Source organism: Ailuropoda melanoleuca, chromosome 3, assembly GCF_002007445.2.
Source record: "Ailuropoda melanoleuca isolate Jingjing chromosome 3, ASM200744v2, whole genome shotgun sequence".
Taxonomy (NCBI): domain Eukaryota; kingdom Metazoa; phylum Chordata; class Mammalia; order Carnivora; family Ursidae; genus Ailuropoda; species Ailuropoda melanoleuca.
This window is the reverse complement of record NC_048220.1, coordinates 18323766-18338856: the sequence shown is the minus strand read 5'-3', so window position 1 is coordinate 18338856 and position 15091 is coordinate 18323766. Positions and strand designations below refer to the sequence as shown.

The 15091-nt window shown below is 41.6% G+C and overlaps 1 protein-coding gene across 2 annotated transcripts in view; it reads left to right on the top strand.

Moving 5' to 3' along the window:
* The first annotated feature begins 98 nt into the window (after positions 1 to 98).
* Positions 99 to 15091, top strand: part of FBN2 (fibrillin 2) — a 260894-nt gene continuing 245901 nt past the window's right edge. For both annotated transcript variants that reach the window (XM_034655954.1, XM_034655955.1), the window contains exons 1-4: positions 99 to 900; positions 1700 to 1782; positions 6456 to 6554; positions 9449 to 9544. In XM_034655954.1, the coding sequence (XP_034511845.1) occupies positions 392 to 900; positions 1700 to 1782; positions 6456 to 6554; positions 9449 to 9544 (787 nt within the window). In that variant the 5' untranslated portion in view covers positions 99 to 391. The remainder of the gene's footprint in view (positions 901 to 1699; positions 1783 to 6455; positions 6555 to 9448; positions 9545 to 15091) is intronic.

The window sequence follows — 15091 nt, the reverse complement described above, 5'->3', positions numbered from 1 at the left end:
GATAGAGACAGCCATTTTTTTTTTTTTTTTTTTTTTTTTTTTTTTTTTTTTTTTTTTTTTTTTTTTTTTTTTTTTTTTTTTTTTTTTTTCACGCGCTGCCGCCGGCGCGTCGCTGCCCCGCGGTACTCCAAGCGAGCCGGGAGGAGACCCTCTTCTTTCGGGGGGCGACTTTTGTTTGTTTGCCGGCTTCTTTCTGGTGACTTTTGCAGCTTTCCAAGATCTGTTCCCGGAGCGCACGGGAATCCACCGAGGCGCTGCGTGCAGGCCCTTTTTTTTCTTTTGAGGTCCGCTTTCTTTGTAACTTTACGCCGCGGCTGCTCGGGTTACTTTTGTAATTTCCCGCCCCCGCCCGCTGGCGGTCCCGGAGTCGCTCGGGGCCGTGGCCCGGGGGATGCAACGTGCCGCGCGGGGCTGCGGGCCGTACCGCCGCCGCGCCTCGCCGCCCGCTGCGCTAGAGCCCGCGTCCCGCCGGCAGCCCGGGGGCCGGCGCTTGGTCCGGGGCTCCCGCTACTGCAGGGAGCCCGAGCCCCAGGGAGTCTTGGGAGCCGACGGAGGGCTTGTTAGACCCAGACTTTTTTCAGGCCGCGCAGATTTTGTCTCCCGGCTCGCCCCCTCCGCGGACTCTGGTCCGCGCGCTCTCGGCTCCCGCGATGGGGAGACGGCGGCGGCTCTCCAGCCCTACTTCGTGTGGCTGGGCTGCGTGGCGCTCTGGGCGCAGGGCACGGCTGGCCAGCCCCAGCCTCCACCGCCCAAGCCACCCCGGCCCCAGTCGCCGCCGCAACAGGTCCGGCCCGCGGCGGCGGGCTCTGAAGGCGGGTTCGCTGTGCCTGAGTACCGTGAGGAGGGCGCCGCGGCAGCCAGCCGCGTCCGCAGGCGAGGACAGCAGGACGTGCTCCGAGGGTAGGTGGGCAGGAGGCGGGGGGGATCCTGCGTTTGGCAACTTTCCATCCCACCCCTCCCTGAACCTAGTTCTGGTGGCTCGAGCCGCGGCCGCCTCCACCAGAATCCCGAGGACTCCCAGGAGCGCCTCCCCCTTTTCCTCCGCGGCTCACCCGGCAAAAAGCCCTCCCTCGGGGGGTTGGGTCCAAGGCCCCCGGTGCGGATGGTAGAGCGCAGGCTTTGCCCGCGGTGCGGGAGCAGGTTCCCAGTGTCGGGCGGAGGGCGGGCTTGAGTCCACTCTGCGTCGGGGCTGGTGGAGCCTGCCTGCTCCCCACCGTCGGGGGCGCAGCTCCAGAGCCTTTTGTTTGAGAACGAGTGCGGGGCTTACGGTTCGCTCTAATCATCAACCTCCAGCGCTTCGCCTTCCGACGCGCCTTCCTTGACACGTCGGGGCCAAAGTAACTGGATTAAGGAGAGACGGATTTGGGGACGAGGGCAAGGATTTTTGAAACAGAGTGTTCCCTTTGTTCTTTGCATCCGGAGCCTAGAGTAGTAGCAAATTATATGTTTCCATGTTTCTTTTCGCCCTTTAAAAAGGCAGTAAGGGAGGGCAGATGAAAGGCAAGGTTTAGACGTTTCCGACCCTCCCCCATTCCAGCCCATTTACTTCCATGTTTGCACCCCAAGCCCCAAGAATTTGAAGTGTAGTTTTGGGTTGTTTGTTGTCCGGAAATCTCGCTCAGGGTTTTTGCTTGGCAAAACCGCAAATGTGTTGCCATACACTTCCCTGCGCGTGTGTGACCTCGCTTGTCCATCGCAGGCCCAATGTGTGCGGATCCAGGTTCCACTCCTACTGCTGCCCGGGATGGAAGACGCTTCCTGGAGGAAACCAGTGCATTGTCCGTGAGTGCTTGATTGGGATCCCAGCTTGGGCAGTGCCTTGGCCCCATGTCTGGGCTGAGCTCTTGGATTCAGTTGTCCGGGACACACAGTTACTGTTAGAATCCAGTGGCCACAAAGCAGTGATAATTAGGACGAGGCCCCATTTGAATGTTGGGGAAGAAGCAGCCGGTTTACATCAGTTTAGACTTGGCTTCTAGGCTCTGTTGAAGGGCAATAATGATAAAGGTTTCAAAGATACTTGGAAGTTTTATCTTTCTGTGTCTATTAATACAAACTGAAGGGGGAGTACAGCAATTCCCTAGATAACTCAAAACCACTTTTTCCTAAAGGAGCCCAGATAAGACCACAATGTGATTATGTAAATTATCTGGCTTTTGACTGCATGAGGTTTAGGCCTTTTGAAGATCAAGCTTTCTTAGGCCTTTGTACAAAACCACTTTATTATCTCTGGTTTCATCTCAACAGCCACATAACATAGATATGAAAGGAACTCTCATAGGGAGTTAGAGTTGACCCAGGTCAACAAAATTTTTAAAAGAACTCTTCCCAAATGACCTTTTTTATTTTTTTTGAAGATATTTAAATTTAGGATTTACAGGCCCCACATCTCATAGTATACAGTAGATGTCCAAAGTGTGAGGCTTAGAGCTTTCAAAGTTCTGTATCTCTGACCTTAGAAGTTTTACTCTTTTATTTTGTTTCCAGATTGTGTACATAGCTCTCCCAAGTTCTAACTGGAGAAGTCATTAGTTACCAGCGTCATAGTAATGGACCATGGCATGTCTTATTTCACATGCCTGTTAATTTCTTGAGTTGAAGTGTGACTGCCCTTCTCCTGTGTATTTATCTAGCCGTCACATTTGTCTTGTTGGGAGGAGAGCCAGGTATCATACACAGCACATTCATTTAGAGCCAATCTTGACTTTAGATTGACCTTCATGTTCTCCAGGGAAAAGATAATTATGTAACTGTGAACAGAGAAAAAGAGCAAGCCACACTAGCCAAGGGATAATAAGGATGTAGTGGCATTTCCGACTCTATATTTATTGGTTTTGTGGGTTTGAGATAGACCCTTCATGTTATTTCATTGCAGTTTTTAAAAAGAAATGAAATCCCATGTGTTGTGAAGACTTTTGTTTCTTATAATTGTCTACCCTAAAAAAATCCCACAATTTCCAGTAGGGGGGGGGATATGGGAAACAATGACTGTGTTCTTTAAAGTGATTCATGAATATTTTAAATAAATTCTCTGATGATAAGTCTTTATTAAAAAGAAGGAAAGGGTATTCCATTCTTTTTTTCCCCAACACAGAAATCATCTACGTGAGGCATATATGGAGGGTGTATTTACTCTTACAGGCCAGTAGGGCATCACTTTGCCTGCTTTAAAAACATGGTTCCTAGAATCCTCCAACGGCTAATGTCACTCACCACACAGCTGCCATACTAGCTGGGATGACTTAGGCACTGCGGAAAGTCTGACTCATTGAATGTAATGAATGTGCCTGCCATTATTGAGTTGGAGAGCAGCCGAGAAGAAGGGATCGGTTTATGGTATGTGTTGAAAATCTGTAAAGTCAGATTTTATTGGATCGCTGTGGAATGGGAATTCCAGAGAACGGAGCCTTCCAGAATATTTGAAGTAGAAATATATATGTACATGTATACATATATAGCCCTCTGGGTGTCTGCTTTAACTACTTTAAGTTTTTCAGTAACACTGTGCTCTTGTTTAGAAGAACAACTTTGAATATCTCAGAGCAATGGTGACTATTATAGCCCACATACCTACTACTTGAAATATTTGGGTACCTATGAAATACATTGGGAATTACATGCATCATAAATCTCTAAAAAAATAATTCAAATACCCAAGAGTAAAAATAGTGCATAAAATAGAGGAAAAATGTAATGCCTTTTTATTTTCTTGTATGGATCTCACATAAATTTTGAATTTTAATATTTTCCATTAAATTTAGTAGTTCAATTATTTTTCACATTTAAAATGATAATATATGGAGGTAATAATGAAATTGAAATTGAAAGCAGTATCAAGTATCAAGTATCAAGTATCAAGTCAAGTCAAAATCAAGAATTTTCATTCTAGGATTTCCTGGTGATAAGTTATTTATTATATTTACTGAATTTCTACCATTTAGCAAAAGGCTTTACTGAATTTCTACCATTTAGCAAAAGGCAAAGCTCTGTGGCAGCTTACAAAAAGAGATAAGTAAAACACAAATCGAATATGAGGACCAAGGATTAATCATTTCATTTATACATCAGCATTCTTTCTTTATAGAAGGATATTAAAAATGATTACTTTCTCATTTTAATCTGTTTAGTGTTGACCAGGCTTCATGAAGATGTGAAGATAATAAAAGAAAAATGCATTTCTCAAACTACTAGAAACCTAATGTATTTAGATTTGAGTTTCTGTGTTTGTTGTTAGCGTCCTTAGTTGTGACCTTTAAAGATCATTGAAGTACTTCTGAACTTGCAAATATTTGTTTCCAAAAAAATGGAATTAACTTTTCTCACTTTTCATTTTTTTAGATCTTGTTAGAACTTGAAGCAGTGGGAGAATTTATTAATTTGTGAAATTTTGCTACAAAGTGCATTTTGATTAGTGGAATGGGAAGGGGTTGGCCTGAAATCATAGCATTTGAGCCTAAAAGGACATCAGAATACTCCACTATAATCCCTTTGTTTTATTTTACTGAGAAGAAAACAAAACACAAAGAAGCTGTGTGGTCTTTTTCTAAGTTTGCTGTGGGTCCATGGCACAGCAAAACTCCACATCAGACCTTTTTCATCCTATATACTCTTTACTATGCTGCACATCTTCTCCCAGCATCAGAGAAACCCTAACACTCATATCTTCTTTCCCTCTCCTTTTGTTATTCTGGGTCTCTTGGTTTTCATGATGGTAGGAGGGCAAAGTAGTTAGGTGAGGCATCTCATAGTTTGAGATGAGTGTGAGAAAGAAGGACCAGCACACTCTTGCTTCTCACTGGCTCACAGGCATGGAGCTTACACCTGTGATCATGACCGGGATCTGTTGTTTGAAGATGACCAGTCTCCAGCCATGAGACCATCCTTGGGTTTAGAATCTGGGTAGGGGCACTTGGTAGATCACCTAAGCCTAGACTAAATGTCAGCCTGCTGGGGGTGAGGGAGCTTTGAAATAAAACAGTATTTTAGTGGACTTGTGTCACTGGAAAATTATTGGTGATCTGAAACTGTAGCACATTTAAAAAATCAATAGCCAACTCCATGGCAGGAACCATGTTCTTGCCTAAAATTAGTTTTCTATCTTCACTCTATGATCTGTGACATTTTCATTTATAAGGAGTGCTAATGGAGATGCTGGTCATATTACATGGATGTCCAAAGGCGGTTTGGGGAAGAAAAACAGTGACTGAGTTAGCTCACTTCTATTTTTTTTTTTTAAGAGTTTACTTGAGAGAGTGAGCAAGTGAGAGAGAGAATGAGCAGGGGGAGGAACAGAGGGAGAGCAAGGAGCAGACTCCCCGCTGAGCAGGGGGCTGGATGGTGGACTTCAGGATCATGGCCTAAGCTGAAGGCAGATGCTTAACTGACAGCCACTCAGGCACCCTGAGTTAGCTCACTTCTATACAACACACCCTTTACATTATTGGGGGTCTCCAATCTCTTTGCAAATTGTGAGACCCCTGTCTAGCAAAAGACATGTGCACATTTGCATGAATGTTTTTAGCAAGATTGAGGATGTTCCCAGACTGTCCTCTTATCCTCCTGGATCCCGTCATGGAGCATTAAAGCGCATAGGCTTTGTGCGCAAATAGAGAATTCAGTGTTGGGTATAGAGATGAATATCAGCTCTTAAATGAACTGACTGTAAATATGGGAGAGACATCCCATTTGAAGGCACTCTGCTAATGATTTTGAGGAGCCACGGTATGTGCTGTGTCAGTGAGCCTAACATTCTTTGCTGTGATGACCCTCATACCTTGGAGGTCACAGCTGCAGGAGGCTCTGACTCTCCCTCCATCAAAATGTCGCAGCAGCTTTTCTGACCAGCAGGAATAGGCTAGGTTGTGGTGATAGCATGGGAGAAGAAAGGCTGGAGGGAGGAGAGAGGGATTTATTAAGAAGAACAAAGATTGATGATGGGGCAGGTCAGATACCAGCTGGGAAAGAATGTGCATGGAACCCCTGGGGCTGGGCCAACTGTTTAGGGCCTGGAGTCTCTAGCTCAGCCCATATTATATTTTCTATGCCTTGTGAAGGTCTTTTCCAGAGTGGGCTAGGTTTCCTGAGGGTATGCAGGGCCTCTGGGTTTCCTCAATCCTTCCAGCTTCCTACGACCCAGTCTGTCGTCTTGGGGTAAATTCTGTGTATAAACGCTCTGCCTTGAATGGAGAACATGACCTGTATTGATAAGAGAGCTAAAGGATTATGGAACTTGAAATAGTTTCATTTGTTTGCACATTATCATAAGGATATTTGTGAGACTTAGTCTCATGTCTACAATGGGTAATTTTGTTGCATATCTGAAATTAGACATTACGCATACCGTATTTTTTGTCTTAGTTTTTCAGGTTTATTGTTGTAGGCTGTAGCATTCTTGTTTTGTAAACTGTGGTTTATTACCTAATTATTCCTTCACTTTCCTATTGTGCTTTCTACAGCAATTTGTAGAAATAGTTGTGGAGATGGATTTTGTTCCCGTCCTAACATGTGTACTTGTTCCAGCGGCCAGATATCACCAACCTGTGGATCAAAATCAAGTATGTTTCTTAGATGTGACCTTACTTACTGCATTATTCTGAAGCTTTTGAATAAATACCAAATGTCCTTTTCAACAAGGATACACAGCGATGATTATTTTCTTCATTAACTAAATCTGTATTTACTTGGAAGTAAAAATCTTGAGTGGCTTAATTGTTGCCACCAACAACTAAAGGGGAAAAGGTAATGATATTTTATTAAGCAGAATGGTTTAATTCTGGTCCGGAAACCATGCATCTATGCAGTGAAAGTACCTGGATTCAGCGGAAAAGAAAGTCTTTGTGAATAAGGGCTGTAATGTACTGGGTTTTTACTCTGTGCCAGATACTGTTTTGTTTTTGACTATAGCATTTTATTTAATCTTCACATGAATACTGTGAGGTACTGTTATTATCCCATTTTACAGAGAAAGGAGTTTGGCACATGTGAAGTAAGTAAGTGGCCCAGGGTAACGTAGATTTGAATCCATGTATTCTGAAGATGAAACCTGTAGGTCCCAACCCTAGGCTCTATTTATTGCCTTTGCATAATCCTGAAGTTCATGTCCTGTTTCGTGGGTGAACTAAAGGAGAAAGATAAGAGGAGTGGGAGGACAACAAATACTATATACTGACCAGATGCTTAACATACATTAACTCACTTTGCTTTACACGTATTAAGTCTCAGCAACCCTATAAGATCACAAGAGTGGACTAGGATTGTGTTATTCCTGACCCAGTTCAGGATTGTCAGGTCCTCAGAATTAGTCTTTTAGGCCAGTGTTTTAAGATAATATTATAACAAGGTGGAAGCAGATTCTGTTTATTTAATTGTTCAGTAATTAAATAAAATTTTAAATCTGCCTCAAGCCAGAGTGACATTGTTTTATTTTTAACATTTATCTCTCCAAATTTTCTCGCAGAAGAGGTAGTAGAGAACGTGTCTGACTGAGAAACTGAAGATTCAAGATTTATATGACCAATGTCATTGTCTTCCGATGAAACTTATGTGTAAAAACTTCCAGTTCCATTTTCTTTGACGATAATCTGTCATTTTCTCAGCCTTTTAAAGTTGTTCTTAACAATTCATCCAGGCTCTCTTTACCACCCTGAGTAGCTGATTTCCTCCCGTGCTTTCAGGAGCCTTCCTGGTCTGACTACCTGGAAGATATTCTTGCCCATATTTTCATTAACCTGTTTTCTTAGTTTACTCATAACTGCTGTCAGAAAAAAAAAAAAATCCTGCAGAAATTTTACAGCTCAACTTCTTAATCCTCTGCCTGGGCAGCTAAACATTCACTGGCTCAACCCTCAGTTTATGGTGTATAATTTCATAGGGAATCCGTGAATTTCAGTGGCCTTGAGTAGTACTCCCTTTTCATCAGGAATGTTTCTCTCTTTTCCAGTCCATCCTGCTCCACTCCCCCAAGGCATTTAGCACCATTATTTACCCTCTTTATGAAGTGCTCTTTTCCCTTCGCTTGTGCAGTATCAGTGGCTACAGTATTCCTTTTATTATTATTTTTTAGTCTCCTATCTGCATCTTCTTCATCAGACTTCCACTCAGGGTTTGGCATTCTCAACAGTTGGGCCTCCCTGGGTGAACTTATTTGCATACATGCCTTCAAGTACTACCAGTATGTTGCTAACTCATAGTAATTGTCTCCAGAATAGATCCCTCCCTTGAGTCTCTTATTCACGGGTTCCATTTCCTATTCCACCTCTCTACTTGAATGCATAGTAAATGTCTGAAACTTGGCAGCAGGAAATTTGATGCATTGTTGCCCATAGTCTACTTCAGTTTCTCTTGATTCAGCAAGTGCCACTGCCGGTCAACCCAGTGCCTAAGCAACTGTTTCTCTTTCTCTTTAGTTTCTCCCACCTTCTCTCATGTTGACTCTTTTAACAAGACCTGTGGGTTCTGTTGGAAAACATCTCAAATACATCCCCTACTTTCCATCACCACTGTGGTTCAGCTCCCCTCATCTCTTCCCCAGACTATTGCAGTAACCTCCCAATGGCTCTCTGGCTTCCCCTCTTGCCCTCTTCGGATCTGTTTTCTGGAGAGCCGCTAGCAGAATCCTTTAAAAATGCAAATTGCATCATTTTACTCTCTTACTTAAATCTTTCAATGACTTCTTTTACATTTGGGATATAATGCCAAACCTTCCATGGCCTGGGAGACCTTGCATTATCTGGCTGGCCTCAGGATGCCTCTCTAAGATCTTTTTTTCCCAGCCTGACTCTTTATAATCACATAACTCTTTCAGTTCTTTAAATAGAGGAAACTCTCCACCATCCTAGGGTCTTTTGATTTGCTTGTTCCTCTCCCTGTGAGGTTCCTCTCTGGTACTTCTGATGTCTGGCTCCTCTTCCTTCAGAACTCTCCCTAAGTGTCACATCAGAACGGTCTTGTCCCTCCTGTCTAGGTTCCTCCTTGGCTCCAGGCTACTCTCCTTTACAACACAGTTTCCTTTGGAGAACTTGTCACAATGTATAATGACATTGTAGTGTTTGTTTCTAGTGTTTTGCCTCTCTCTCTCTATGGGACCGTTAGCTCCACCAGGGTAGATACTGAGTCTCGTGTTAGAGCAGGGAGCTGAGCCCATAGGGCAGACACTCAGCCCCTGCATCCCGGATGGATACACACGTGCCTCCCACCTCCTAGAAACTATGCTACCAGTCACCATATTACTGATTTCTTTTAACACTGAAAGTGTAATATATTTTAAATGCCTACCAAATAACGCCATGACAGGTAAGCTCACATGTGCACTTACACAAATAAGTATATATGTGGGTCATAACATTTGTGTAGAATTTATTTGTCATTGAATTGGAGATTTAGTATAGTTTTATAACTGACAGATGCTAAACTTTCAGTGATTGATATTTTTATATTTTTGTTATTGCAGTCCAACAGTGCAATGTTAGGTGCATGAATGGAGGGACCTGTGCGGATGACCATTGCCAGTGCCAGAAGGGATATATCGGAACTTACTGTGGACAACGTAAGGAGCATTGGGATAGACTTCACTTACTAGAAATTATTTGATTTAGTAGGTATTTCATAGTAAGTCAAAATGGAAGGGCCTGTAAAGCCTATGATCATTAAAAAAAATAACTTTATGCAGTAAGCCATACCTTACAACTAAATTTTGTCATAGGAGATTTTTTTTTTCTTTTGAGATGTTTGGGTTTTAGAGTGTTGATGTTGAATGCCACTAATACTTCCTCAGATTTGACACATACCACTAGTTAATATTGACTTGCTTTTTAAAAAAAATCTTGCTCCATAAAACATGAATGCCTTCCTGAAGACACGGTAAAGATTGTTGTGATTTCACTCTCTTTAGGCTATCCCAAAATTAACTCGAGGAGAGCCAATCTTATAAATTGTCTTTTGCTCATATGTATTTAATTATGTAATGGAATAGTGCAGGGCTCTGTAATGTTTTTTTAAAAATCCTATTTAGTTGTGAAAGAGGGAACTTTACTCCAGTAAAGGTCTTTTCTTCACTTACTAGAGAATATTCTGTACTAATTAAGAAATAACTTTTTAACAAGGATGTGGGGATGGTAGCTCTTGGATTATGACATATCACTGGAGAACACTGGAGGTTTGTTTTTCCCAAATTTTGGGACCCTTTAAGAATCCTCATATTTTTAAGTGTGAATGAATAGAAGGACATGACATTAAAGAGCATTGAATCAGAAATAGTGACAAAGTTCCTTTTCATTTCATTTAAATTTCATTGGAGGCAGCGTCTAGATTCACTGCTAATCTTCGGGGTCTCCCTAAAAATTTCTTGTCAACCTTTTTAACGTAGAAAGACGAAGTAGTAGGTGTACAAGAATATTTACCTTGTTTTAAGCTAATCTTATTTTTCTTTGAATTTTAAAAACTTAAAAAATGTTTTCAATATGCATAAACATAAAATTAACTATTTTTACCATTTTAAGTGTACAGTACACATTTTAAGTGGCATTAAGTACCTTCACATTGTTGTGTAATCATCACTCCCATCCATCTCCAGAACTTTTTTTGAGTTGCAAAGCTGAAACTCTCTGCCCAGTAGACACTGACTCCCCATTTCTCCCTTACCCCATCTCTTGGCAACCACCATTCTACTTTCTTTCTCTATGAATATGACTACTCTAGCTACCTCAGATAGGTGGAATCATACAGTATATGTCCTTTTGAGATAAGGTGTTTTTTTTTTTTTAATTTAGCATCATGTGTTCATGGCTCATTCATGTTAGAGCACATATTAGAATTTTCTTCCTTTTTAAAGGTGAATAATATTCCATTTTGTGTACATACCATATTTGTTTTTATCTGTTTGTCCATGAATGGACATTTGAGGTGTTGCCACCTTTTGGCTGTTGTGAATATGGATCCATTTGAGTCCCTGCTTTCAGTTCTTTTGAGTACCACACCCAGAAGTACAGTTGCTGGATCATCTGCCGAATCTGTTTTTAATGTTAAGAGCTGCCTTACTCCTTTCCTTAGTAGCTGCACCATTTTACATTCCCACCAGCAGTGCACATGGCTTCTAAGTTCTCCACCATTCTCACCAACGCTTATTTCGGTTTTGTTTTTTGGTCTTTGTGTGTGTGAGTGAGATAGCCATCCCTAATGGCTGTGAAGTGATATCTTCTTGGGGTGGTTGTTCGTAGTAAGAGTCCCTTTCAGTTAGGGTAATATAGCTTTCCACTTATGAATGCTGTGAAATTTTCTTTTAAAGTAATTGCAGATAAGTAGGTGAATCAATTTGAAGAAAATTACTTTGTTCAGGTCAGGAGTCAGCCACCTTTTTCTATTAAGGCCAGATAATATTTTGGACTTTGTGGTCTCTGTCACAACTACTCAGCTCTTCTATTACAGTGCAAAGTGACCATAAACCATATATAAGTGAAAGAACTTGGCTGCCTTTCAGCAGGGCTTTATTTTGGGGCACCAAAATTTGAATTTTATACAATTTCCATGTGTCACAAAAATATTGCTCTTTTGATTTTCCAACCAAAGAAAAAAGTGAAAACCGTTCTTAACTCATGGGCAATACAAAGGTGGTGGGCGAGATCTGACCTGTGGACTGTAGTTTACAGACCCCTTGTGTAGGTGGCTTTCAGGTATGGGTACAGCTGTTAAGGTAATCTGAGATTGACAAGTGTGGGAAGTGGAGCGTTAAGGAATTTGAGAGAATATACTGCATTGAGGCCAGTTTTCTTGCAGGAATAGGAGATGCGAATGTAATAACTTTTTTGGGCTAGGGTTGGCCAGGAAAGAGCAGGAAAGAGCTGGACAATAGTGTAACAAATTGTAGCAAACTTTCTTTTTTTCATGTATGATTTTTTTACTGTATTTTCTTCAAATATTTAGGAATTAATTTTATACAATGGACTTGAGCTTATGATCACTAAAAAAAAACAATGTGAAACAATATTTATAAGGAGGCAGATTTATATCTTTTTTATACCTACACAGAAGTGTTAGGAGATCTAATTGTCATCCTCTTGCGAGAGAAGAGACACAGTTATCCTTCCTGAAACTCAGCCTTTTGTTCTGTAGGGGAGGAAAATCGTAATTATGTTAGAATTAACAGTGGAAGAGCCTTACCTCAACTGATCTTTCAAAGTATTTGTTCCAGTCTGTCATGAAACTAGCCACTTTCAGTCTGAATTCAGCTGCTGTATCTGTTTGGGGCATATCTGTGTGTGTCTGTATTTTCCTGAAGATTCTGCAGAAAGAGTTCTAGCTAGTATGTACCTTCCCTGCTCTTTGCACAGAAATGGAAAGTAAAGGGATGGACAGTAGTTTCCCTGCCTGGAGAAGGTGCTTTTATGTTCTTCTGCCCTGTGCCAAACCATACCGATGCCCCCATACTTTTCAGTCAGAGGAAAGGGAAAAGCACTGGGTCAGAAGAGCAGCATATATGAAAATTTATTCACTGAATATCTCATGAGACAAAACTGTCATTGCCCAACATTTAGTCAGGGTTAATAGAACATACGGTGGAAGCAAATCATGCAACCAGTAAAATCCATTCACAGCAAATACGACGGCGCAAGGTATGACACCTTGTACACATCAGCTCAAGACCTGGTGTAAGGAAGACAGTTGCTAAGTTGTATGACACAGAGATGGCATTATAGTACTGAGCGTAGGGAAGCAGGTGTAACAATTCTCAGCTTGTGAATCCAGAAAAGTCCTGGAAATACATTTGCTAAAATGAGGATTATAAAAACATTTAAACTGCTTAGCTCCCTTCCCAGAAATGTGGAAAGCGTTCCTTAGAAAGCACTCTTTCATTTCATTCAGCAGTGTTTACTGAGTCACTGCTGTGAGCCCCATGCTGTGCAGGGTGTTGGAAGCCTATTGGTGAGCAAACAAGATGACCTTAAGGTTCCATTTTAGGTCAGTGGGAAAAGTGTTCTAAACAGGGAAAAGCAGATTCACAGGACCTGTGGTGGGAACAGACTTCACATGTTTTGTAGATAGTAAGAAAACCCATGTGCCTAAAGAGAGGAGAGGAGATAATGGTGGGAGGTGAGTTCAGAGATGGTGGTGAACGGCCTTACCCACCAAGGAAAGAAATTGGGACTCTTAAGTTTATCATGCAGAGCCATTGAGGTAGTTTGAGCAGTGGAGTGATATGATGTGATTAACTTAAAAAAATTAATCACTGTGTCTGCTGCTGGGTTGTAGAAAGGGTGAGAGGGAACATGAACGGCGAGTTAACTTCTGCAGTGGTGATGGTGCATGGTGCTGGCATAACTGAGGATGTGGCAAGTGCTTGTCTTGGACCTGTATTTGGAGGTAGAATCTATGGAAGGAAGTGTGTGCTGATGGAGGGGTGTGCTGGGGGAGAAAACCAGAAAGACCCATGATGACAATTGGAGGATTTGCATGGAGCTCCAGAGTGAATGGTCGTGTCATTTCCTGAAGTGGGAGTGACTGAGGGGGGAGTGGGTTGGGCAGAGCTGTGAACACGGGATGGCAGGATTTTTGTGTTGGACTCGGTAGTTTAAAAAGTCTGTTAGACTTCCAGTTGGAAAGATGTATGAGCTAAGATCTTTGGAGAGAGCTGAAGGAAATATGAACTTGGGAGCATGTAGACTGAATTTTTATATAGATAATAGGCCTGGATGAAGATCACTGGGAAGTTGCTGTGGAGAGTATGTAGCCTGTGTTTTTCCTCATTGCCTTTTGCTTTATCCCACACCAGGTGTAAGCATTTCTTTCTTCCTGGGTGGTCAGCCTTCTTTCCGTGGTGGAAATTTAGGCATATTCATGTTTCTTTCCAACTCCGGTTAAAATGTAAATATCCATTTCTGTTATGTTTTGTTGCAAGAAAAACTACTTCCTAAAATAACTTTCATCATCACTTATTCTTAGAAGGAAAATTACCTCTTTATTTTTTTATTCCACTTTTATATGCACGGTCCACTTTTGGCTGTTGTTCCTCAGTGTAAACTTTGGACAATGTAGTAATAAGACGATGTCTTATTTTCATACAAATACTCCGTAGAATAAAAGAGAAGGAGAATTAAAGTGGGTAAAACACTTTTAATGTGTAGCCACCGTGCACTTTGTTTTATACATCATTTTATTTAATCCTCAAGCCCCTCACAGGTAGGATATTTTAACTCGATTTTCAGCAAGGGAGCTGAGAATCAGGAAGATGACATGATCACGATGTGCTGGAACAACAGAACTCCTTGTCTGTTCACTCTGACATTCTGCTTTGCAAAATAGTGGGAAAAGGGCTGCAAAACTTTGACGTATTACAGGATTTTTGTTTTTTAGTGTCTGTGGTGGACCAAATTCTACAGTAGATAATGGGGATGCAAAGGCAAGCAAACTCTGGTCTCTGTCCTGGAAGAGTTCACTCTCAGGCAAGAACTAGAAGTAAAAGCAAATGGCTCTATCAGTGGGTCTCATCATTTTTGTTTGTGGGAGCTTACTTCACATTTTTGTTTTAATTATTCAGGATCCTGAAGATCTTTTGTTTAAATGGGCTCTGTCTGCTGATATTTACCATATTAAGAATTAGAATAGAGAAATTTTTAAAAATATTTAAATCATTTAAAATAATAAAACTTTGTTGTACATTTACATAATTTTTTATGAACATTAACTATATTTCCTATAAAAAAAAAAAAGCAATGAGTAGAGAGACCGTGTCAGTCTAACCTAGACAGATTAGTCTAAGTTTCATCTGTACCGGACAGGCTCTTCAGGAGACATTTATGTAGCTAGCCCTCTTCTCCTGCCTGGGATTTGGAAGTCTGTTTAGGAAAACCCTGAGAGAAGCCCTTTCTCCATTTAACCCAGGGATGCATCCTGAATGTCAATCCTGAATGCTTTTTCCCAATCGTGTGTTAAAGGCTAGCATGGGTCTCATGAGCAAACCCGTCAGGAAAAGTGCCTTCCATTTCTATTTCTTACAGTTTGATGACATTTAAAGCACATTTCTCACATCATAATTAATTACATTAGATAAGGGCTACCTCTCTGCTGTATGTGTTTTTAGCATTTGAAATGTTCAAGTGCT